Source organism: Dipodomys ordii, unplaced genomic scaffold (assembly GCF_000151885.1).
Source record: "Dipodomys ordii isolate 6190 unplaced genomic scaffold, Dord_2.0 Scaffold14, whole genome shotgun sequence".
NCBI classification, from domain to species: Eukaryota; Metazoa; Chordata; class Mammalia; order Rodentia; family Heteromyidae; genus Dipodomys; species Dipodomys ordii.
In genome coordinates this window covers 7240338-7266608 of record NW_012267230.1, presented here as the reverse complement: position 1 = coordinate 7266608, position 26271 = coordinate 7240338, and the positions used below count along the sequence as shown (strand labels likewise).

Below are 26271 nucleotides of genomic sequence, written 5' to 3'. Positions count from 1 at the left end.
CCGCGCGCGTCGGGCGCGGCGCCCCCGAGCATGGCGCTCCCCCGAGACGGCCCCAGCCCCCCAAAGCCCAGGACCCCCGGCTCAGGAAGCCCCCGACGGCCCCTCAGGGCACGGGATCCGGACCTCAGGCCGAAGGATGGCGCCGATGGCCGGCGGATGGCACCGCAGCCCCTCGGCGAGTTACTCACCGGCCCAGAAAGATGGCGGAAAGAGAGCGGGAGGGGCGAGCGCGCGGAGTTATGGGAACGGGGAGGGCTATCGCGAGACTTTCCAGGTGACTCAACCATCCCTCGTAGAAGGGGCGGAGCCTCTTCAGGAGTTGGCAGTTGAAAGTCGATGGAATCGACCCCCCCAGGTGAGTCCGGGTGGAGCTGTCATCGGAGATCCGACTACCTTTTAGCATTCAGGATGTAAAAGGACAAAAAGGGTTGGGAAGGTGGCTCAGTGGTAGAGCGCTTGCCTTGCATGTCTGAGGCCCTGGGTTCGATTCCTCAGCACCACATAAGCAGAAAAAACCAGAAGTGGCGCTGTGGCTCAAGTAAAAGGACAAAAAGGGTTGGGAAGGTGGCTCAGTGGTAGAGCGCTTGCCTTGCATGCATGAGGCCCTGGGTTCGATTCCTCAGTACCACATAAGCAGAAAAAAACCAGAAGTGGCGCTGTGGCTCAAGTTGGTAGGCTGAAGAGCTGAGGGACAGCGTCCAGGCCCCACGACCAGGTCTTGAAAAAAAAACACAAAGAGCTACTTTTTACAGCGATAACAGTTCACCATGTAGAACTGACTTTGGTACTTGCGCATTTACAGTGTTACTGGAAGGTGCCCAGGAAGCGGACCCTGGCTCTTGGGACGGGTGTTAGGAGCTCAGGCGGAAAATTAGCTCCTTCCATATACAATCCTGCTTGATTTGTGGATTTACAGACCTTTTCACGGCAGTTTAAATGAGCTGTCTTTAATGGAGAGCTGCAGGCATGGCTTCAGTGTACAGTACCTAACAAGCTCTGGCACCTACGTTCACACTCAGTACAGAAGAAAAATAATTTTTTTGACTCTCCCAAATCTTAGAGTTTATTGGGGCCCGGTGGTATTTTGTGTGTGGGGAAAAGGGTGAGGCCATAATGTTTCAAACTGCACATCAGGTGACTGAGCTTGATGCATTGGTCTCCAGCAGGAGAACCAATCTGGTGTTCTTTTTGGACCCTCATACATTTTTTATTTTATTGCTATTTTTAAAAATAGCAGTCATAATAATATGTGCCTCAGGAAGGTTGTAGCTGGAGCCAGATGAGGTAATTTACTCCTGGTGCCAGTGTCTGGCGTGTACATTGTAGATGCTTGCTATATTATTTTGCTCTGGAATTTGCCATGGATTGCCCATAATCCTATTCAGAAGGCTGAGATCTGAGGATGGTTTGAACCCAGCCCAGGCAGAGAAAAGTCCTGGGGTCGCTTTATCTCCAGTTAATTGCAAAAAGGTGGAAGTGGAGCTGTAACTCCTGATGAAGCACTAGCTTTGAGTACAAAAGCTCAAGGGTAGCACCCAGGCTGAGTTTAAGCCCCAAGATGCCCCCCCCAAAAAAAACATTACCTGATTTATGTCAGGTATAACATCTTAATAGTATTTTTTTTTAAATAAAAAGGTGGAGTGACTGATGTAGCAGCATGAAGCCTAAAACATGCAAGGTCCTTGAGTTCAAACCTAGAACCAGCCCTAAGCATCAGGTGGTGACCTTAGGATGAGGTTTCCTGGGCTGGCTGTCACTCCCACACCCAGGAGGCTGCAAAGAAAGATCTCAGTCCTTCAGTAGAACAGATCAGAATTTAATCTGCTATGCATTACTCCCTCTGCATCCAAAGATACAGCCATCTGGTGTGAACTCTAATTATGTCACCCAACCACAATTTACCAAGAACCATTGTGCAGAACAGGCAGCCAGGTCTGAGGCCCATGTGTTGGCAGGCTGAACCCCCATTTGTCCTCCCCCAGCCACCCTCACCCATCACACTGCTTCCCTTCCCACAGGACAGCTGCCAGCTATTGGCTGAATGAACACAGTTGAACTTGTTGCTACTTTGTGTTCTTATGGAGTGCCTTCAAAGAGTGTCATGACTATGCAAGGCAGTTCACCACCTGGGTTCATAAATCTAATCCCATGAACTAAGCCAAGCAAGGCTTAGTGACCAAGTAAGGGACACACTAGGACTCGTTCCAGATGTTTTTATTTTCCCCCTTTTACACAAAACAAAATAGAAGAAATGCAGGATTAAAACCGCCGAAGTACATCATTTGGTAGAACATGTATCCACACATACACACACACAAATCTAGATAGGAAGACAGCTTATTTACAATGAGGAAACATGTAAAATTAAGGTAGTTGTCATGGACACATTAAAAAAAAAAACAGCACGGAAGCCAGGATGGGTGGCAAATTTACAGCGGGTAGGAAGGGAAGAGGTGGCCCTTCAGCAGGGGCCGGTGAACAAGCATCAGTGCAATTTGTCCACAAAACTAGTCACCGCGAATCAGCAGGCTACCAAGTGTTCCCAACTATGTCACAGTTTGGCCCTCGGGTTCAAACCTACAAATTTCAACTAAAGTCCTAGGGGCTAAGAGGAAAGGGTGCTTCTGAGAAGCTTTCCAAGTCACAAAATCCACACATCTACATCAAAGGCCAACCTGCCAAGTCTGCTCTCTGCAGCAGCCACGGCCGTTTCTGAGAAACAGTGGAGGAAGATACCAGCTACCCCTACGCAAACCTGTGGCCGCCGAACACAATTTCTGATGCTTTTGAAGGCTTTTTGTGGTCTTAAGATTTGTAGATTGTTTTCTTTTCTACTGCAGAGAATCTGAACTAAACATAGGAAGACTTGTGCCCCGACTGACTGGTCTTGGAGTAAAAGTCACAGATGTCTTAACCTACTGCAGACTTGAGGTCTCACTGCTTTTGCCTTAACAGGCATGCTACAAACCCAACTCTAATCTTGAAGTAAGGAGTCCCGAGCCTTTGAGGACTGAGCAACTTGAGGCAGAAGCCAGGGGAAGAGCACTCTAGTCCTGTCAAAATCTTCACAGGGACATCACCAGTGTTTCCTAGATATGGCTACGCTGGACAGGCACGGGGAGACACCCGTGCTGAGGAGGGTGCGGAATGCACTTCATTTGTTCCCTGGGCATTCTCCCATGCTCAAGAGACAGAATGAGGAATGACTAAATGTTGATTGGTCTTTTCACAAGTAGTAAATGTGTTCTCTATATTCATGAAGCCAGGCAGTTTGGGAGCAGACTGTGGAAGCAGCTTCCTGTAGCCACGGGCCACTATGGTCCACGTAGCTAGTGCACATGTCAACCTGCATCCCAAGTCACTGCTAACTGCATCCTATTATTCTAAAGCAAAATGCTGATCCTGGGGAGGAAAATCAAGGTCACACTCACTAGCAAGTTGTCCCTTTAAGGCCAACTAACAAGAACTCACCCAGCTACACTTGACTTAAAGACACTACGCACAAGGCCTAACTGGGCAAGTGTGAATTCCTATGAACTAAGGGCAGAGAGAAGGAGAGCAAAGCGCTACTGTGTAACATTGTACAATCCAGATAGCGTGGAAGAAAGTGTTCAGGGCTGGCTGGACTCCACGAGCCACAACACACTACTCATTTTTCTTTTCCTTTTGCTTGAGAAGCTTGTTTATCTCCCTCTTGGCCATTCCAGTGTACCTCGAGATGATTCCATGTTGATTTAGTCCAGGAAGCAGTAGCAAGGAAGTCACTTAAAAGCAACACACAAAGTTAGGAGGCAGCCATGAACATCTGACAGAAACTTCTTCTCCTGGGCTCCCCTACCCTCCTGTATCCCTCTCCCTTTGGCACATCACTTCCTATCTTGGTTAGGAAGCTGCCTTTCCCTCTTCCTGAAACCAAGGACCATCAGTCCTCAATCACCTTCCCATCTCCCCCAAGTGCCCTGGCCAGTTTCTTAAACCCGGTAAATACTTGGGTATTTGTTTATTGGCCAACCTGCAGTTGGACCTCTCTGACCACCATGTGCCTGTAGTTGATCTGCACAGACTTACCAATCAAGTAGGTGAGGAGGAGGTTGTGGACCTGCTGTCCCACCCAAGCCACAGCAGAAAGAAGGATGATCATGCTCAGAAAGTACTAGCAAAGGAAATGAAAAGTTATCAACCCCAAGAACAGACCTGATCGGCTACTTAGCAAGTTAGTGTCACCATTTTCCCACGTGTACATACATCATGACATAGAAATGTCTCCATGAATACCCCTCTCTCATGTAGTTAATGTATGCTAATAACAAAAACCAGGGGCTAGGAATGTGGCTTAGTGGTAGTGTTTGCCTAGCATGTATGAAGCCTTGGACTCAATTCCTTAGTACCATGTAAACAGAAAAATCCAGAAGTAGCATTGTGACTCAAGTGGTAAAGTGCTACCTGTGAGTAAAAGAAACTCAAGAGACACAGCCCAGGCTCAGAGTTCAAGCCCCTGCACTAGCCAAAAAAAAAAAAAAAAAAAAAGTCAAACATAACACAACTTTAACTGTTCAAAGGTTAGAAAAAGAGCTGGGCGCCAGTGGCTCACACCTGTAATCCTAGCTACTCAGGAGGCTGAGATCTGAGGATCGTGGTTCAAAACCAGCCTGGGGAGGAAAATCCATGAGACTCATCTCCAATTAAACACCAGAAAACCAGAAGTGGCGCTACGGTTCAAGTGGTACAGCCCTTGCCTTGAGTTGAAGAGCTGAGGGACAGCGCCCAGCCCAGAGTTCAAGCCCTACAACTGACAAAAAATAAATAAATCTATGCCATCTACAAAACCTATAAAAAACTCTAGATTTACTTTATAAGACTTGATTTGCATTTCCTCTTAGACTGTAAGTCTATGTATAGATTAAATGTTTCACAATGTAAATTATGCTATGTACCAATCAATAAGTTTATTGATTCATGTAAAGCTGAGAGTGTTGTGTTGTTAGAGTGTACTTTCTTCAGCAAGAAAAAGAAACAGGCTAGGCATGTCCATAATCCCTACAGGAGGATTGTGGTTCAAAAGCCAGCCTGGGCAAAAAAGCTAGTTGAGACTATCTCACAAAGCCAACTTGAATGTGGTAGTGTATGCCTGTAGTTCCAGCTATACAGAAGGATCACAGTCTATGGCCAGCTCTCAGAAAAGTCTGAGACTCTACCTGAAAAGTAAAACAAAAAAGCTAGGGTTGGGCTCAAGTGTTTTGAGTGTTGCAAAGCAAGCCAACACCTGAATTAGAAAAAAAAAAAAAAAACTCAAATACCACACACACACACACAAAGGCAGAAAGAAACAAAACATTGCCAACTATAATAAAAAATGAGCCAGGTGCTGGTGGCGCACACCTGTAATCACAGCTACTGAGGCGGCTAATATCTGATGATTGTGGTTTGAAGTCAGACTGGGCAGAAAATTCCTTGAGTCTCTTATCTCCAATTCAACACCAGAAAACAGGAAGTAGAGCTGAGGCTCAAAGTAGTAGAGTGCTAGCCTTGAACAAAAGAGCTCAGGTATAGCACCCAAACCCTGAATTTAGGCCCTACCACCACCACCACCAAAAAAAAAAAAAAAGAGTAAAACATAATCTGTAACTTTCAATGATTCAGTCTAATAGAGAAAAATATTATTTTTTGGAGACAGTTTTTCTCTAGGAGTCAGATAATGTCAAATTCAATTGTCCTGCCTTAGGCTTCCGAGTGCGAGGCTTGTAGGTGTGTGCTACAATACCTAGCTGAGTATTTATGAATGCATTTACAAGTTGTACCAGGTTAATAAGAACGTATGCCGATTTTGTTTTTGTTTTTGGAAGTACTGGGATTGAACTAGGGCTCTTTCATTAGTTGGGCAGGCAGAAGCTCTACCACTGAGCCATGCCCCCAACCTTTTACTTAACTATTAAAGCAAAAATGCTATCACTGGACTGCAGTCAAGTCCAAACAAAACTTACAATTTTGCTTTACACTTAAGTGAAAGAATAAGACTAAAAAGTACCACTTTAGGCTTCTCTTCCTTTATTGTAAAGAGGCGTTTCCACCAGCCCACAGCTCTGCGTCGGGTTTTTACTAGATTGCTGCAAATCTCATGGAATCTCTGCTGTTGTTCGGTAGTCCTAAAAAACAATTTTCCTCTTTGTTATAAGCAGGTGTCTGCAGTACACAGAAACATACCATTCTCACAGACTTAAAAGAGGTAATTCCAGCTCAATTCTGGGGACTGAAGTCTGGGCTATGCTAGGCAAGTACCCTATCACTGAGCTACATGACCAGCCCTGACTATCTTCTAAAGAGACTCAATAGAAATATTGGTTCACCACTACCTCTATGTAGGTGAAAAGTTACTGCACCTTTAAGATACTTTATAAATCTGATGTTATTACCATACATTTTTCAGATTCTATTAAACCCTGCATTGTATCTGTGTCCTGCATCCAACTAAAGTTCAGTATTTGAAAACTCTGCAGCAGGATATCACTACTGGTTTTCAAAGCATAACATCGACTAGGCTGCACACATTTGATGCCAGGGCAGTAAGAACTAGCTCAAACACAAGTTCTTTAGTGAGGGAAATTAAAGAGCCATAAAAACCTAGCTAGACCTTCTGAGAAAGCCTTATTTCTTCCAGGTGCTGATTTTAAAAGCAAACAAACAAGCCTGTATTGTCTTTGCTGCACTCTTACAGGCTGACGGTAGGTAGGATGACCTCTGTGGGCCTTCCCTCCTCCAGGCCTCCAGGGAAATTGCAGCTGCAAACTGACAAGGATTCTACAAAGCCCAGGAACTTCTTGCAACTGATTAGCCCTTCTATGTTGCCCACGGTCAAGGCTAAATGGTGTCTCTGTGCTTCTTTCCCACAACATCATTCCACTGAGATGAAATAACACAAATTGCCCAGTAGGGCTGCGGTGGGGCTCAATGCTAGAGCGCTTAGACTTGTAGCCTGTGCAAGGCCCAGGCTCTGTCTCTAGCACTGAACTGATCACCAGGCACCTCGTCCCATTACCAACCCATCCAGTGAGGGAAATATCCTTTGAGGGAAACATGCTTACTGAGCCCACAACTAACACAAACACTTCCAAAATGTGAATGTGTGCTTAAAGAGCCACAAAGTACACACTTAAAATTCTTCTTTTGGGCTGGGAAGTTGGCTCAATAGTAGAGTGCTTGCCTTGCATTTGATTCCTCAGCACCACATAAGCAGAAGAAAAAAAAAAAAAAAACTGGAAGTGGCGCTGTGGCTCAAGTGGTAGAGTGCTAGCCTTGAGCTGAAGAGCTGAGGGACAGCGCCCAGGCCCAAAGTTCAGGCCCCATGACCGGACCAAAAACAAAAACAAAAAAAAAAATCTTCTTTTTTCGCCCAAATTTTATTATTTGCTATCATCTGGGAACAAAAACAAAAAACTAAAGAGCCTAGATCTCAAGGGGCTGAGCGAGATCTGAGGATCACGGTTCAAAGCCAGCCCGGGCAGGAAAGTCCTTGAGACTCTTATCTCCAATAAACCATTCAGAAAACTTGAAGTGGTGCTGTGGCTCAAGAGGTAGAGCATTAGCTTTGAGCTGAGGGACAGCGTTCAGGCCCAGAGTTCAAGCTCCTTGACAGACAAAAAACAAACAAAAAACTCTAAAGGCACAAGTAGAAATCTAATGTAAAATAAATAAACAAGAAAGAATCCATTCCAACATGTAGTATGGCTCATTTGGGGAAATGCTCACACACACCCTATAATGGGGACCAAAGTGTGTGTGAGGGAGTATATGTATGTGTTCACACATGCCCGAATGCTAAGCAACATTCTACATTGAGAAGTAAGACTGCTAGCAACTGGGTTATTTGGATGAAAGGTGAGAAATTCAACAATGTAGAGGGAAGTTAAAATCATTTTCATATGATCCTGACTATATAACAATCATCTTAGGAACACAAAACAATCACACAGTGAATGGTATGAACCAGAGCAATCACCACTTGTATACAGCGTGCATCTTCTGAGCTATGCATTTGCTATGCATTTGGCTAACTACGTCAATGTACGAGCAACTTCGTCTTAAGCCCACCAGCAATCTGAAAATGAAAAGGTCACAGTATGTCACAATTATCTAGGACTCTGAAAGATTAGCTGTTTAATTAATACAGATTTGCTAAATGAGGGCTGAGATGAAGCTACAGGGTACAGTGTATCTGTAGCATGTATGAGGCTCTGGGCTCCACACCACAAAACAATAACATTAAATGAATGTGGATCAAAACTAACTAGCTTTCATATTCATTCATTTGTGAAGCTGGTATTATTCCACTATCTTAAATATCAATGCAAATGTAAATTTGCAACGATTATGGAAAGCACACTGAGTTCCATCAGAAAAATGACTTTGAAAAAAAACTCTAAAGAAAACATGAGCTCTATTAAGCCTATGGTTGATCATAAAGGATCTATGGAGATGTAAGCACTGGAAATCCATGATTTCTAGCTGAAATCAGCTAAGAAATTCCTCACCTAAAAGTAATAAATGTGGGGCTAAGAATGTGGCTTAGCAGTAGAGTGCTTGCCAGGCATGCATGAGGCCCTGGGCTCAATGCCTCAGTATCACATAAAAATAATAAATGTATCTGATGATACCTGATGGCTACAGAATTGTCTACACGACTATAGCATATAAGTCCAACCACCAAAATCAGTAACTTCTCCAAAATGACTGCCAAGTCACTTTGCCACTTACCATTTATTGGAGCCAAAAATCCTGGGCGCCAGAACAGGAACAAGGTAGTCAGCCAAGCATAAAAACATAACAAAACAGGAAACACCGGACAGCACTGATGGATCTAGATAATAGATAATCCTGTTGTTGTTGTTTTTTTTTTAAAAAAAAAAAAAAAGAAAGAAAGAAAGAAATCAGCTGAGGTTGGAAAAGCGCAGTCATTCTTCCTAACCGAAGACTTTATTCCCTCAGTCCAAGGTTCTGAGAGCCAGCATCTGCTGTCATTTACACATTTTCACTTAGTGGTTTTTCAAGAGGCTTCATTACATCATGATGTCATGTTACAGTTACTGAAAAGATAAAAAATTAGAAGCTCTTTTGGGTCCTCAATGCTTTTTAAGAATAAGACCAGGCATTGGTGGTTCATGGCTATAATCCTAGCTTCTCAGGAGGCTGAGATCTGAGGCTTGCAGGTTAGAGGCTAACCCAGGCAGGAAACTATGAGCCTCTCCAATTAATCACCAAACAGCCACAAGTGGAGCTGTGGCTCAAGTGGCAGAGCATTAGCCTTGGGCACAAAAGCTCAGGGACAGTTCCCAGGTCCTGAGTTCAAGCCCAGGAAAGGCAAAAAAAAAAAGGGAAGTGGTGCTGTGGCTCAAGCAGTAGAGCACTCGCCTTGACCTGAAGAGCGCAGGGACAGCGCCCAAGCCGAGCCCAAGCTCCACGACTAACCCAAAAAAAAAGTCAGGGAAGGGGGGTTGAGGCAAGTTAAGAGTCATGATTTATTGAATTGGAATAGGTTGCATTTGCATAAGTTCTAGGTAACGAGCCTATGAGAAGAGACTTCTTTAGGGTTTATGTATTACATAGCCGAGTAACCCAATAGCTGACTTACAGAAACACCAGAGAGACCACACCAATGATGGCAGGTGGGAAGCAGGCCCTCTCCCACCGCAGGACTTTATCAGCTACCAGCATCACTTCTCCCCATCCTTGCAGCTGCTCCTCCAGACTCGCAGTTTCCGCAGCCTACAGAGGACCCACATTTAATGTGATCAGACCCTTTGTGGCTTCTACAGAGTAAGATTCTTCCAAGGCACTGAATACAGTAACACCTCTTAAGCGATTCACTGTCTTAAACCATCTAAATCTCTGCAGTGAGAAACAGGGGGAAGGGAAAAAACACCCTAAACTTTAATGGCTCAAACCCTAACTCTTAAAGAATTTGAAACAAAAAGAGCCCAACACAGTTAACTAATCTCCCAAAATTCATAAACAAAGAGTCACAGGGCATTGCCCAAGGTTAAAGTTTGTTTATTTCAGGTGGTTAGAATTGATCTGCTGTTTTGTCCTTTCATTGATTTAAACCCTTCTAAACCCATTAGGAAAGCTTTCCCTGAACAGCACATTCAATCTCTAAAATAGCTCTTTGTGCTAGAATCAAACATTGGCAGTCAGTGCAGAAGTAAGGAAATCCATCCACTTTCCCTAATTACATACGACACTTTGAACCCAATGGTATCTCCTCAACACTGTTTCTGAACACTTATCAAGGAATTCCACTAGACCTCCAACTGCCCAGCAAATCTGACAGCCAAGGCACACCTCCAGAATGAGCGAATGTCTCAAAAGCCCTTGAGCTGATCTATGGCAGGGGAAAAAAAGGGGATTTAGCAGGTATTTGGGTACATTCATCACTGGGAAATATGCAAATTGGATATAACTCACATTCATTTTAATAAAGATCTTGTCTGTGCTATACAATTGTCACCAGGGTAGCCTCAAAATTCCTGACTTCATGTCCCAGGAAAACTGTTTTATATGTTTATACTTCAACTAACTTTTCCCCAAACCCAAAAAGGTATTGCTACTATTTCTGTTTTACAGACGAAGAAACTGAGATGCCCTGTGGTTAGCAGACTGGAACGCAGAACTCCAAGGCCAGAGGCTCACTTTTCTTAATGTCATAATGACTGCTTTGCAGGAAGGACTAGTTGGGCTGGGGGAATCATGATCTCTATGCCAGGATCTGCCATTTCAACACGACAAACCTGGGCAACTACTCTGTGTCTAAGCTAATCCTCTTAAATAAAGGAGCCATGAGGAAAAAAAAAATTTTTTTTAAGGAAACCACGGGGGTGTGAGTGTAGAAGAGGCCATGAGCTTATAAAAACCAACGCAAAGAGACAATCAGGCACAGCCAAAAGTTCAATGCACTTATCCATGAGGCATCTTAGAGGTGCACAAGCCCAAAGTGAAGTTTGGTTTCTCTTCCCCACTCCGGTACACCGCTGCCTCTTATGGGGGTCGGGGAGGGGAGGAGAAGCCTAATGTTGAAATGCAAAACTATCTTCCCATCCTTGCCTAGACGGTGCGGTCAATTTTGTAACGTACTACGTCTGTCTTCCCCGGACCCTGCCTCCCGCACTTCCCCGGCCTCCCCGATTGCTCTAAAAGTAGTCTCCAGTACCCTGTGACCCGCGGCCCCCGCCCCCCCCGCACGCCGCGCCCGCCGCGGTCCGGACGGCTGGACCCCACCCGCGGGTCTCCGCCGAGCCAGGTGGTGCCAGTTCTCCCCTCCTCCGCGGCAACCTTTGACCTTCCACGCCGGCGCAGGTTTTTAGGGAAGAACGAAGGCAAGTTCAGATCCCCGAGGGGGAGGAGGGAGGAGCCCGCTGTGGTGCCGGGGGTTCCGAAAGCCACCGACCAGGCCTCCGGCTCCGTCTGCACCCCAGGGTCACTTCCGGCCGACCCCGACCCTACTCGTGTCATTCAACGCGAGTCCCCACAGGGGACGTTCGGGGGTCTACCGGACCGGTGACAGCCCGCCCCCCGCCCCCGGGAGCCCCGGAGACACGCGTCAGGGCCGGATCCGGGAACCCCGCGAACCGCGGGCCCGGCCCCGCCGAGCCCACTCAAGCCTGGACGCCTCCTGACGGACGGGCACCCAGCACTCACCAGCAGGTTGGTACATCGGTTATCTCCCTCCGCCATCGTTCCCGAGCGAGCAAGCGAGGAACCCAGCGAGCGAGCGAGCGGCAGCCACCGTCAGCCCCAACAGCCCACCAGACTCCCGCACGGCGACCCCAACGCGGGGGAACGCCCCGTGGGCCGCTTATATAGGCCGGCCGTCGTTCCCGACAGCCTTTGCGAGGCTCGCTTCTCATTGGACCATTCGAGCTCAGCCTCCGGGGAAGTTAGACCAACCGCTGCACAGCGCATGGCTTGAAATCCAGGTCAAAGGAGAGAGAGAAGAGCCGAGGCAGCCTCCAGACGGAGGGACGCTGGCCAATCAGCGTCCAGGGGGGCGTGCCCCGCCCACAGCGGCCGGAAGCCGTTCAACTGCCGCCGCCGGGGGGGGGCGCGGTCTTGACCTTCCCCACCTTCCCCTTCCGCCCCGGGGACTCTGGTTCCCACCTGGGTTGCGTCGGGGAACCGGCGGGGGTGATGGAGCCGCGGTCGGAAAACCCGAGTGGGAGAAGTGTGCCACGCCGGGAGGAGGATGGACACGGGACAGCTGAGCGCCGGTGGCCGCCCGCCTGTTGGTGGGGGGAACCGTGCAGCCGGCACCCCCAGCCCGGCCGGGGCGGAGGGGGCGGAGGGTCGAGGCTGCCGCCTCCTGCCCCGACCCGGCCTTCACCGTGACCTCCTGACCCGGCGGTGTTCCCGGGAAGTCCTGTCCAGCCAGGGCCTGCTGTGTGTTTTCCGGCCGTTTGGGGAGGTGCTCAGTGGACCCGCCGCCGGAGCGCTGTGGGCGCTGGAGGAAGTCGGCTGCGGCGACACCTCCAACCAGCGTTTCAGCACTCAATACCGACGGTCGGTGTTTGTTGAATGCAAAATTCCGCTGAAAGGGTGGTCTCTCCGGGTGTGTCGGATCGATTCGCTTTTACCCCCGAATGGTCGACTTTTGACGGGATTTGAATTTAAATGATTTCCAAGTGCCTGCCAGGTTTTGGAAAGTTGAGGCAAGTCGTGAAGAAATGTTCTAGAAATTAGCAAACAGGTCCCAAACTGCCTCCTGAATGAAGGAGCGAAAGGCGGAAGGACTGAGTGTCCTGGAAAGGTGTTTGTTTGGCCACCGATCGTTTTTGAAGAGTGGGGTCTGAAAGGGGAACATCTGCACCAACGCCAGCACTTCGCTGAAGCCTTTGCGTGAGGAAATGTTGGGGTCGAAGACAGGTTGTCTAGTCAGCTGTTGGGACCCCCTCCCCCTCACACACTGGGGAAGATCTTAACGCCCTGAAATGTGTTGGAGGAGCAAGCCGTCTTCCACTTCTTCACAAGAAAACTTAAAAGGACGCAAGCACTCACTGCGGGGTGAGTGACTTCATACCCACTTCCAAAGGAGAGCCTGCATTAAGCTTTAAAAGCAGATCTACTTTGTGAGCTCAGCTGTTGCTACAGAATACTTGTTTTTTTACTCAAGTTCCCGGTGTACAACCTAAGAAGAAAGGTTTTTCTGGAACATGACATGTCTTGGTCCTCCTGGTACTGAGGCTTGAACTCAGGGCCTGAGCACTGTCCCTCAGCATTTTTGCCTTATGATATTTGTACCCTATCACTGAGCCACTGTCTTTCCCCCCAACCCTCCTTCCCAGCCTCAAACCTCAATCCTCAGATCACTGCCTCCTGAGTAGCTAGTATTGGAGTAGGCCACTGGCACGTGGCCAGCTTTCTTCTGTGTTTTTGTACCACAAAGGAAGTGAATTTTCAAAATATGCAGGATGATTAAGCTGTTAAATCCTTCTAGAGGAATCTTGCTGCAAGAAATGTAATCTTCAGAACATTTCCTGTTTTCCTTCAGAGTTCTGAAGGAATATGTATCTGTCAGTAAGAATTTGGAGTTTTTACTTCATTTCCAAAATTGTGCTTTTATTAAGTTGGCCCTTAATGGATTTTGCCATTGAAGTAAATTTTCTTTCAAGTGCTGCTCAAAAATACTATTGAAAGCATTTACTTCTTTGAGAAGGTTACAGTACTTTTGAAGGTAAACAGTGCTTAAAGGGGCATTGGGGAGGAGACATCATGATCCAAGTCTTTAAGTTTTTCTGGAACCTACTTCAATAAATTCAGACCTTAAATGTTGTATCTTTTTAAGACTGAACCTTTATTTTCTGAAAAACAAATATTTCATACAATCTTCGCCATGTTAATGCAAATATGCTCAGTAGGCATTTTTGTTTCCAAAAGATGCATTATCAACTTTTGCAGGAAGCTGGTGTGATTTATTCAACTTTTAATCTTAAATACAATCACAAAATTATGTCCATGAGGAGGTATTTCCACCTTTTATACAGAGATGCCACTATTTATACAGTGTTTTGTAGGACAAGAAGATTAAGTTCAACTCAACTTGCTCTTATAATAAGGGAGAAAACAAGTGAGGTGTGAGATCGCTGCCACTGACATTACAGGTGGAAACACAGGAGAAACTTAAACCAGAAAAATAAGTGACACAAGAACTTGAAACAGAAGCTGAAACTTCAACTGTCCAGTAAAAGAAAAATATGTATGTATGTATATATGTATAATCAGCCTGTTTGGGAAGAAAAGCATTCTAAATGTCTACATTTCAGAACATGCAATTTTAAGAGGTTACCATTTCTTCAAAAATGCTAATTGACAGTTTTTACATTAGCACAAGTTTTTCCTAGTCAGCCCAGATGAATTCTCATGGAAAGCAAAGGGATTGCTTTACAAGCTAACACTTGAACCCAAAAAGCTTCTCTCAGTGAGTTTACCCTTTTAATAATAAAGCTAGTGACACTGCTATCCAGGCCAAAAAGCAGGAAAATCACAGCAAACCTTCAGGGCTTCATAATATAGTGAATTTCTCCCTCTTCAACATTTGGAAATTTTCATAATGCTAGATTTTCCCCACAGGAGAAATCTCTCTACCACCCTAATACTGAAAGCAAAATTCACCTCTTTAAAGAGACCCTTGTTTTAAAAGGGAAAAGTTCTAGTCCTAAATCTACTGGCATTTAATAAGCTCAGCAAGATATAAAATGGGACACTGGTGTTAATACTAAACATACATTTTTTAAAAAATGCTTAAATGTGCTCATAGTAATGCATTCACTGGTATTTGCTGTATGTAAGTAGTAACAAGCTAACTGTAGGTGCTTTTACTACTATGAAAAGAATCCAGAGAAAAGAAGAACCAGCTCCTTTGATTTTTAGTACTGCCAAACAAGTAAGCCCCCAGAGTAATACAAAAAAGTGGAGGAAAAAAAGTAGGCCAGGAAGACTTTTTTGATTCAAAGCACTGCCTACAGTACCCCGAACTAAGGACCTAAGATTGCACATCAACTCTAATATTTGGCTGTACTTGCATTGCCCTGCTCAGCATTTTTTAAAAATGGCTCTTTCCTTAAATTTCACACATCAGAACAATCACAATTAAAAAATCAAAAACACCACAATGCTGGTAACACCAAACACAGGACAATACTAAGAAAACTACTTCCTAAGCTGTTAAGGGCAGAAGTGATGGATATTTTTCTTTGTAGTACAAGTCCTCCCCCAGAACCTGGGGACTGAGCTCTAAAAACAGCAACTCAGGAAAGAAAATCAAGAGTCTGACTGCCAGTTTGCACACAGAAATCTCACTTAGCTTAAAAAAAAAAAAAACTCAAGTGTCAGACAAAAAAGAACCCTCATCACTCAAAAAACTATGTTACGAACTCATGACCAGAAACAGAAATTAGACACACTGAGTAGAAAAACAGAAATAGCTCCACTACACTATTAAAAACCCACAATCAACTAAAAATTCAGACTAGTCTAGCCAATTAAAGACAACATTTAAGAGAAAACTCCAATTTCCAAGGGTACTTTGAAAAGAAAAGGTTGTAATTACTCTGTACCCCCTGAATCTTGGAAGAGAGTGAAGGGGTGGAGAAAGCGAGAGGGGGGAGTAAAAGGGGGATAGACACAAAAGACATATCCCTGGTTCTCCATGGTATTCTGTCGACAAGCATATGACTTCAAAACTATAGCACTCTAATGTTACATTATTTCACAAAATAATCCCCCAAACACGGCCCTGACTTGTCTGACAAGGCCTTTTACCAAAGTTCACACTGGATGGCTCTGCGCAACAGTGCAGAAGCCACCAAACCCACCAAAGGAAGAGTCTTACCTAGAGTGCAGTGAAGAACACCCTTTGAAGTCCTCTGTGAACGGAGCCCTATAACTAACTACACACATATTGTACACGCCACAGTGTTCTCTAAGGGACTATTTTAAAATACAAGTGATGGATAGTTTTCCAGAGGCACATGTTTCTTGAAATAAAGCTGTCTTGTTTATGCTTGGATAAGGTGCCGGGTACCTCTGATGCCTGAAAACGGGCAGTAAAATTCACCTATTTCACTCATCTTTACCCACATAGGAAGATGCAATTTCTGAACACTACCTCTATGGACAAACAAATGTGCATGGGTTTTCTCCTGGTGACAGAGAATTTGCTCAAAAGACCAATCTTTAGAGCAGAGGTAATCAAGTGGCTAGTACAATAACCCCAAAAAGCGAATAGGAAGTCAAGCAGCCTGCAAAATACAATATGGCGTCATTATTCCAGCAAGGTTGTTTTGACAGTGAAAATGAGAGTTCAAAATCAGGAAAATAAACTTTGGTCCCCTGGATTCTTTAAACTTGCCACTGGACAAATGGGAATTAAAGAATACACCCACTTTCTTGCAAGACTTGGAAGTATTAAGTAGGTACTGAAAACTGAAATTCATTCTCTGGTGGGTAAAGATTACAGGTTAATGGCCCTGAGAACACAGGGAATGCCAAGCCCATGGAGTCTTTCCTTAGTACCCTCCAAGCTTGCCTCCTCTGAAGAGTAGGTAGCAGGACATGACGTGACTACTGTCCACAACTCCAGTGCAAGGGAGATGTGCCCAAACAATTTTGTGTTGCTGTGTGATTTTGACGACCCAAAGGGTGGATTTATTATTTTAATGAAGGGTTTATGTCAACCAGTACTAAGATCTGATGCTAGGTGGAAAGAAACCTTGGTCATGAATTCTCTATTACTGAACAGCAAGCTAGGAAGATTATGCACACAGTAGGTAAAGCAATGTCAGACTAGTAACGGAACTTAAAAGATGGTAGTTCTCACTTCTGCTGGCATTTCGTGTACATGTCCTAAAATGCTAGGTAAACTAAAGCACTTTTAATTTACATGTCACAGTGCAAAACTTTACACTTTGTAAATTAAAAGTATCAAATGAGAAAACTGAATTAAAAAACATTTCACTCTATCTCCACCAGAACATCACTTTATTGTTAATCTGTCATCAACAATGTATAACTCTAATAGGTAGGTGTTCTATTCTGGTTTTGTTTAAAGGTAAAAGATTACATCAGATTAGCTACTATCTATAAAAGAAACTACAGCAATCACAGAAGAGGAAAAATTTTAATGACCTCCAAAAAATGCACACCGTAAGGAAAGGGGAGTGCACATTAAATCAAATTCGGGGAGATTCATCACTTTTGAATGCACAGTGACAATTCTGGAAACTGCACATGATAGAATCACAGAAATGACTTAAATAACCAGAATTACATTTTGTATGTGATCATCACGCCTTTAAACAATCCTTGAATTTTCCACGTTATCAGTGGTTTGGGAAAAATTCATTTATCTCTCCAAATGTAACTTAACAGCATTGAGACTGAAGTATATGAAATAGAAGGATTGAAATAAAAGTGATCTGGAAGATGTCTAATCTAGATTAGGTAAACAGGGAGGAGAGGGGCGGGAAGGAATAGGTATCGGTGGGGTGGATTTTTTTTTCCCTTCATTTCAGAAGTCAGTTCTTCCAATGTAGTGTATCTGTTACACAGCTCTCCATTTTCAGTCCATTTCTGAAATTCATGTCGCGTAGCCTCTTTGTACTTACTGGTCAACCCAACCAGTACTGTTGCCAAGCAACAAGTATTTCTCCAGAATCTGGATGCATCAAATCTTCCTTGGCTGTGATTTCTTCGCGGCCCCAGTTTTCTCTGTTTCTGTGCGGGGTTTGTTTTCCTGGGTTGCACACACAGGGTCAGGTGGAGTGGAGTTCCAAATCACTCTGTGCTCTGCGGCATCCCCATTTCTCTCTCAGCTAACCTCCTGACACGTTTGCAGCTGCGGTGGTGGCAGAAAGACAATCTCCGTGTTCAGGCGGTGAGCTTGCTTTCTTCACCCTTGACCCTGGGGTTGCAGGCCACGGTGTTGGGCGTATCCCTGAGTGCAGCTGTCCTGCAGGACTCACTTCCTAGTGCACCGAGATTTCCTAGGTTTCCTCAGAGTAAGCCCCCAGTCGCATCACCACCGACTGTTGTGTGGCTTTGGATGCCTGAGGCTGAGTTGATTCTGGTGGATGTCTGACCTCGCTTAACCAGACTCATCTACTGTCTTGCCATTCACACCCAGGCTGTCCAACCTTCATACAGCTGAGCCAAGTTATCTAGATTAGTTGCTTCCTTAATGACATAGTCAACCTGTAAAAAGAGGTGGACAAGATTAAAAGCCATGGAGAACTTGATTTTTTTTTTGGGGGGGGGGGTGATTGGGGGGCTTGAACTCTGGACCTGGGTGCTATCCCTCAGCTCTTCAGCTCAAGGCTAGTGCTCCACCTCTTGAGCCACAGTGGCACTTCCAGTTTTCTGGGGTTTATTGGAGATAAGAGTCTCATGGACTTTCCTGCCCAGGCTGGCCTTGAACCGCCATCCTCCTAAGTAGCTAGCATTACAGCTATGAGCCACTGGTACCTGGGCTCCATGGAGAACTTGAAATGACATGTTTGTGCACAAGTTCTAGGAGTTGCCTAAGAGTTTCTAATCACCCAAAGGACAGGTAGCTTCTATGGAGGGAAGAGAGGCTACACACATCTTGGGAAAGTGTCTTTAGATAAAGATGTAAGGGGGTTCTCCTCAGCCCATACCTGCTCTTTGTATGTTACCACACAGAATGATGAAACAAATGTGGACTACCAAGTCTAGGGCATACTTTTCTATAGGTTTTAAGAATTTTCATAATAAACTGCTAGAGGTTAACTCATTCTCAAACTTACATATAAAGTAGTAAGTAATACTAAAGAGAAAATGTCAGTGTATTGGCTGGAAAAAAAACCCACTAACCCTCCAGGAGGCTTTGAAGACATTCCTGGAGAAATGAGGTGACATCCTCTCCAGGTTTCAAACTCTTAAAAATGCCAATGAGTCTCACAGAAGACTGGAGTGGGTCCCCTTTAAATTTGGTTCAAAGAGAACTGAGGAAGAAGGAAAGTACTAACAGGAAAGTCAAAGTGTAATGATGACAGCGCTGAGCTCCTTGTGAATCTTAAACACAAGCGTCTACATTCCTCATGTCTGTGTCTGTCATCACTCTCTGTCAGCTGCAAATATCAGGGCTTGAACTTGTCTGGCATACTTGTTCAGTAAGAACTATCCCACTTGAGTCACACCTCCAGGTCTATTTTTTGCTGGTTGACTGGCTGGCCTCAATCTACATTTCCCAGGTCTCAGCTTCCTCAGCAGCTGTGATTACAGCATAGCCACCAGCACCTGCCACCTTCCTTGATGAACCACCAAGGAAATGTGTAACAAAGATCCTTAAATCCACACTTTTCCCACAGCATTAAAATATGTAGCTCAGGTTTAAAGAGTTAAGTCACCTGCTCAGCAACTGACATCCTCCTGTTCGGGTCGACATCTCGGCCTTCTAACTTGGCTTTCACTCTCTTCCACACACTCACTGCATAGGAGTTTCTCTCTTGTACAGCTATGAAGCAATGAAAACATAACTAAGTCCCATGACAACCCTAAAGGAAATGCTAGGGCACCCTCACCCACACTAATTACCTTTCCCAGTTTTAGGGTCTCTGACTGCCTTCTTGGGACTGCAGGCAACACTCTTGCCAGCTCCTGGGATGGTGCTTGGTGGAGTATCTGCTGATGTAGCAAGATTTTTCTGAATCTGCTTTTTAGCATTCTGTGACATGACATCAGGCTGAGTCTTCTGGGCAGTGTTGCTCCGGACTGCTATAGAAAAAGTGTTGGTGGCTCAATTTACATGTGAACAGGAAATGAAGAACAAAGAAGAAAGCAATGTGGCTGTAGTAAATACCCAAAACTGAATCAAATTAAGTAACTTGATTTTACAACCTTAAAAGTCCTTATCTCTTGACACAGCAATTGGCTTCCTATAAACAGCCTAAACTGTGGTATGTTCAGATATGATCTACCAATGATTATTCACTAGCTTGTGGCAGCATCAAAAAAAAAAAATCAATATCTTAACTGCAATAATGAAAAAACTGAGGTGGCATACTTAGTAATACTAAGTATGCTGTAAAATCTTTAAAAAGTGACAAAAGCTCTCCACTCAATATTAAATAGAGCAGGCAGGCACTGCACTTGCATTTGTGAAATAATCCTGTGTACTTCCACACACATCCATCTAAAAGTAAGGAAACGTGCAGTGGTTTTTACCCTACCTAGAATAAGCCACACCTTTGTTTCTCTCTCTTTTCTTTAATGAACTTTGAAATCAAGGCCGTGTACTTATTAGACAAGCACTCTGACACTGGACCAACACTCCAGCCCCTAAGCTTTTCTATTAAGTATTTTTCCAAATTTTCAACAAGTATATATCTTAAAATTTTATCTAAAAAAAATTTAAAAAAGAGAGAGACAAGGTCTCCCTACACAGCACAGGCTGATCTGATCTCATGAGCTTCCTGCCTCAGTCTCTAGGCTGGGGGTTACAGGCATGTACTAACACAATAAGTTCGTACATTTTTTTTTCAAAAAGCACTTAAATCACAAGAATAATTTTAAAGATAAGCCAAAAATTCTATTGAGTTTAATGTATATCAGGATTTAAGGAAACGCTTTAAAGATGTAATGACTTTATCTAAGTATATTAGACTCTCATATATAATTGAATATCTCAGCATCTACATTATCAACAAATTGCAATCTTCTCCTACCTGCAGCAAAGGATGGCTGACAAGTGGCAGATGCTGTTGGACTCGAACATTCATTTGTTGCATCGGTGACTAAGGGTGATGCAAAACTCACTAAATTATTATAGATACTGAAATACAAAAATTATTAAATGTTTTAGTAATAACTACATACAAAAGTATGAGTAACACTAAACAAATTAAAATGAGACAAATTAGCATTCCAGATGTTTACTTAATTTTAGAAATAGTTCTGGCCAACAGGTATTCTTACCTCTGACTCTGTGTTTTCAGTTCTTTCAAGGTGGGAGTGATTTCCTGGAGCATTTCCACATGTTCCTGACTTCGAACCTGACCCATAGCCTGCACTAAGGTAAATAGAACCGTCTGAATGTTGTCTTGCCATGATTTATATTCACCCAGGAACTGCCTGACACTGTTCTCATAGGGAACATCTTCACCATCTGCCAGAGCAGCTTCTTCATCCTGTAAATGTCACAGTATTCATTAAGAAAAATGCTGTCTTCCCAATTATTCTGAAGGCAGCCACCTATTGACTGAAAGGGGGAAAACATTTCAAACCCAGTGAGTTTAAACTACCTACTACAGGTCTATTTATTTTGTATAGAATGTTACATCTAGAACGAATAAAAATCCAAAGTAAAGCCAGGTGCTGGTGGCTCATGACTATAATTCTAGCTATTCATGAGGCTGAGGTCTGAGAATCATAGTTCAAAGCCAGCCCAGGCAGGAAAGTTTGTAAGCTTCTTATCTTAATCATCAAAAAGCTGGACACAAGGCAGAGGCTCAAGTGGTAAAGCACTATCCTTGAGCAAAAAAACTCAGGGACAGTGCCCAGGTCCAGAGTTCCCACACACACACACATCCCAAGTAAAAACATCCCAAAATTACTGTTTTGTAATGATTTAGCCTTTTTTAAAAGCTCCATTTCCTTATTAACTAGGCTGTGTAGATGTTGGAGAAAGAGACAGTATTTCATTCATTTTGGAGTCAACTCTGTGCCTTGGGGGCAAAGGTATGGAGAGGAAGAAAGGATAAGAACACTGAGTCAATCTACTTAAACAGGGCTATTGGAAACAGAAATTAACTCAGCTGCAAACAAGTTGGAAGACATGATTTGAAAATCAAAATGCCACTATTTTTCCATAAGCAAAAACAAGGTGTGATCCCAAGTAAGAGAGTGAACTGTAGCGCCATGGTGTTAGTCTTACCTTCGCCATTGCTTTGAGGAGATGTTTGACATCTCCCAGCTGTCGGTTATGACCAGTAAGCACAGTCTTGATATTATCCACCAGATTCTGGATTGTTTCACAGACTGTTTCTATGTGTTGCTCCTTCTCTGTCTGAACTGCCCTCTGGTTAGACATGTCCTGTGTCAACTGCTTGTGTGCTGACAGGAGCCATTCAGAGCTGCCAATGGGATGGTCTAGGCTTGTGTCCTACACAAAACAAGTGTGTGTGAGTATTCAGCTTACCTCACTTAACAGTGAGTTCTGTCACCACCATCACCAAAAGACAGGAATATAAATAAGTTCCCTCACTTGTGAGGTAGTAAATGAATTACCTACAAAACAGTACCTAACAATTTCAACAGTCTTCATAAAAGAAGATTCTCACTTTCTGCAAGATCATATAGGCTATAGTACTTAAAAGGCTAAGATCTATTTGTAATAACAAATATACTTCATATATCCAGGTCCCCAAATTCTTTAAGTCAGAGCATCCTAATGCATAAACTAAAACCTTCCCACAAGTCTATAAGCTACAAACTTATCAACTTAGTATTTCTGGGCAGAAATCTTCTTTCTGGCATGCATCTTCCGTTAGTCCTTCTCCAACCCCTGGTCTTCAGTGCCATCCGAATCTCTGCTACTGGCTCCTCCCTTTGAAACTTTTTGGTACTTTGGTTGCGACTCTAAACTCCTTTTCACTTTTTCACTCACTATAGAGTTAAATAGGTGCATTCCTAAAGGCTAAAAGCAAGATTTTAATCATGCTCAAAAAATGTCAACTGAATTATCAGATTGACAGTTTCACAAAGACCTTATCATTTTAAGCACCAAGATTTCTTTCCCACCAAGACTTACCACTCTCTGTAATAACCGAAGCTCTAACTCAGAGACTGAACTGTTAAACTGTGATGCAAATGAGCACATTTGCTGGCATCGCTTGATTAGTTCAAATAATGCAGCATCCAGGTTTAAGGCTTCCGCAGTTCTTGTTCGTAAACTTTCAAAGTGAATGATGTTGCTACAGAGAAAAGTGACCTGTGGAAAGAGAGGCAGAACCACAAGGGATGGGAGGAGAATGCAGTGATGACACAAAACCACTGTCTGCAGAATTCTGATGAGAATAGGCCCTGAAAATGTGCAGATCTCTTGGCTTATAGACCAAATCTTTAAAAAGGCTGTAAATAGGTATATGGTTTAATCTGACAGTATTAGTTCTGAGATTGCCAAAAGCATGTAAGAACAATTAGGTAAATGCATTTCCTACATGATTTGTTTTTACACAAAAAAAACTATTCCATTTAGCTAAATTTATGTTAGATCCAAATTTCAGAAGGCTACCTGCCAGAATGTTCCTGTGTTTCTACTCTTGTATAATTTCGAAATAATAACTGGATATTTGGCAGTACCATCCCCATTTTTAAGTGGCATTAGTAAATAATACTGTGCCATGTTCTATAATAGTGTTAACAAGTACAAATTATTATACTACATTTAATCTTAGCTAGAAGGCCATGAATTTTGTATTTTTACTAAACATGGGGTGGGGAGAAATAGGGAGTATAAATAAGGAGTTGATAATTGTATGATTATATTAAGCTGATTCTGTAACTGATTAAGAATTTCCATAATACATTTTTGAGATTTGTCATTCCTTCTCCACTCCCTACCCCCAAAATCACCACAAAGTTCATTCACAACTTTTGGCAGAGCACTAAGTTTTGGAGCATAAAGCATTTTACTGCCAGATGGAAAAATTTACAATCTCTGGATCACTTCAGCTGCATATAGAGCTTTAGACAAACAGGAAATTAAAATTGTGTTTATTTTTCAACAGAGGATGAATCACTTACTTAATACCTCAGTGGGAAACAGTAAATAGCTAGGAAAATGACAGGGTTGGAGATCCGCCCAAAGCCAGGGCAAGTGTAACCATCTAGCTTATAGATTAGAGGCTCTGCCTTAGGCTGACTTCCAGTAGTGGTACAACCTTGAACCTGAGCACAGTGATGATGCAGCATATACCACAGTACCTGATTTGCTCTCTGGCTCTCTTTGAGGACCAGATTCCTTCTTTCAGCTATTGTTGCTTCAAAATCCTGCAGTACAGGCGCCAGTGCTGGGTTGGCACCGCCTGCCCACTTGAGTCGCTGCTCGATACTTGCTTCAAGGGCTGCTAGTTTCTCCTGTAAAAGCCAGCAGAACCTCTGAATACTGACATTCTCTACTTCCTCTCAAAAATTTCATGTACTACCACTGTTCAGGCTAACCTTGCATGTGTGACCCTCCTGCCAGGATTAGGGTTCATGCCGCCTCACCGGGCTCACTTTGACATTACTATTGTAAAATGTACAGAGGAGCATCAACCTTCCCTTTTCTCTTTCAAGTGCTAGAAATCTTTGAGAAGTCATAACAAGTCTAGGGATGTAGCTCAGTGATAGAATACCTGCTTGCATGAATGAGACCTTGTTCCATCACCAGCACCACAAGGCACCCGTGACTCATATATGTAATCCTAGTGACCTGAGAGGCAGAAATTCAGGGAATCATGGTTCCAGGCCAGCCCTCGCAAAAACTCTTATGAGACATCCATTTCAAAACAGTAACTCAACATGGTAGCACATACCTGCCATTTCAACTACACAGGAGGCTAATATGGGGAAGATGACAGCTCAAAGCCAGACTTTTAAGTCCCCCATGTCAAAAGAGAAAGCTAGGCGTGGTAGTGTGTGCCTGATATCCAGCAATGGCAAGAAACAAAGTAGGGCTGCGGAACTGGCCAGTTTAGACATAAAGTAAGACCTATCTCAAAAAATAACCATATTTTTCTGGTAATAAACAACTAAGTAAACACATTTTTTAAAAATCAGAAAGTGATAGAGGCATCGCTTAAATGGTAGCGCACCTGCCTAGCAAGCATTTAGCCTCAGTACTGCCAACCTCAGTACTGCCAAAAAGCAAAATACCTCAATACAGGGGCTGCAGTATAACTCAGTGATAGAATGAGTGCATGCTTACTTAGCCCATGGTAGGCCTTGGATTTAAAAATAGTTTTTAAAAGCCTGCTACATCAAATTCCTACCAAGCTAAATTCTTTTAAAAGTCCATTTATACTTGGTGAAAGGTAAAAATCAGACTGTCACTTATTGTTAAATTATGAATAATAGTTTAAAAAATCCAAATTAAGTTTTACAAAGCAAAGTTATATCATTATTTACTATTTTGAGTGGAAGCAATTACTCCATCCCAACCCCACCTTTAAAAACTGAGGACCAGAAGTGGTGATGCATACATACATTTAGTGGAGATGGGAGGACTGAGGTACAAAAACAAAACCAACAACACCCTCAAGGAGACCATCTCAAAAACCTAGTTAGGTGTGATAGCACAGTCTATGATCCCATCTATGTGAGAAGCATAGATAATGGTCCAACACTGGCCACAAGCAAAAAGACTTGATCTGAAAAACAAAGCAAAAAGGGGCTGGAGAATTGGTATAAACTGTACAGTCTCCTGAGGCAGTGAGCTGCAGTGGTAAGGAGGGGAAGTCTTTTGAGAACCTAGCTTCTGTGTCTGACTAATATGCTTCTAGAAGTTACTTCAATCTTCAAAGAAGTCATCTCCAAAGAAGTTTCATTTCAAAATTTGAAACATACCTAAGTAATTATACACTAAAAAGAGAAAACAATGTCATTTACTACTGAATAATCAAGTATAAGAATGTACCGTATCAAAATATACATAATCCTCAAGATTACTTATTTTATAAAATGCAGTACTTTCCCCTCTTTAGTTGAAAGTATATAGTCAGCAATTGTTCAGAAACATGTTCCGCTGCCTTGGACATCAAAAATACAAAAATAAAAAACACCATTATCTACAGGACAAGAATCATGTTCAAGCTTCACAATAAAGTAGATGTAATATTTTTAATTGTCACATTTTAACAAAGAAGTGCTGAAGTTCTTCAATCAGCGAGGTTCCCTTAAGGTAGAAGCACAGTTAGCAAATTTATTAAAAGCATGAATATCTAAGCCTACTTCTCGCTACCCCTGCTTCACAAACTAATTTTTAGTAATAAGGTTCAATTACCATGGAGGGCAAAAAGTAACAAAGTCAAATGAATCCTAACAATGCAGAGACTGTGCTCTATGCTCACGTGGTTGGTAAACCAGAGACAAATCCAGACACCCTGCACACCAGGGACAACAAGCACAGACACTCAACACCGGGAACAACAAGCACAGACACCCTGCACACCATGGACAACAAGCACAGACACCCTGCACACAGGGGACAACAAGCACAGACACCCTGCACAC

The 26271-nt window shown here is 43.5% G+C and overlaps 2 protein-coding genes across 2 annotated transcripts in view; both read right to left on the bottom strand.

Moving 5' to 3' along the window:
• Positions 1-2198: 2198 nt before the first annotated feature.
• Arl6ip1 (ADP-ribosylation factor-like 6 interacting protein 1) lies at positions 2199-11812 on the bottom strand. Its single transcript, XM_013011686.1, has 6 exons — positions 11686-11812; positions 9623-9756; positions 8749-8868; positions 6026-6143; positions 4069-4153; positions 2199-3764 (listed from the first exon to the last, which is right to left on the bottom strand). Exons 1-6 carry the CDS (start codon positions 11719-11721, stop codon positions 3646-3648), a joined length of 612 nt encoding a protein of 203 aa, XP_012867140.1. The 5' UTR covers positions 11722-11812; the 3' UTR covers positions 2199-3645.
• Positions 11813-13813: 2001 nt separating this feature from the next.
• The window catches only part of Smg1 (SMG1 phosphatidylinositol 3-kinase-related kinase), a 78005-nt gene continuing 65547 nt past the window's right edge, over positions 13814-26271 (bottom strand). Inside the window, exons 56-63 of the mRNA XM_013011506.1 lie at positions 23983-24135; positions 22808-22987; positions 21932-22159; positions 20974-21185; positions 20724-20830; positions 19594-19773; positions 19407-19513; positions 13814-18231 (exon numbers count right to left, since the gene is read on the bottom strand). Of these exons, the coding sequence (XP_012866960.1) occupies positions 18154-18231; positions 19407-19513; positions 19594-19773; positions 20724-20830; positions 20974-21185; positions 21932-22159; positions 22808-22987; positions 23983-24135 (1245 nt within the window). The 3' untranslated portion in view covers positions 13814-18153. The remainder of the gene's footprint in view (positions 18232-19406; positions 19514-19593; positions 19774-20723; positions 20831-20973; positions 21186-21931; positions 22160-22807; positions 22988-23982; positions 24136-26271) is intronic.

Coding starts and splice junctions, on each gene's coding strand:
- Arl6ip1 (XM_013011686.1), bottom strand. CDS start 11,721: ATGGCGGAGGGAGATAACCGATGTACCAACCTGCTG. Junction 8,869..9,622: donor GTGGTCTCTCTGGTGTTTCT/GTAAGTCAGCTA, acceptor CAACAACAACAG/GATTATCTATTATCTAGATC. Junction 6,144..8,748: donor ATTTTTGGCTCCAATAAATG/GTAAGTGGCAAA, acceptor ATTGTTTTTTAG/GACTACCGAACAACAGCAGA.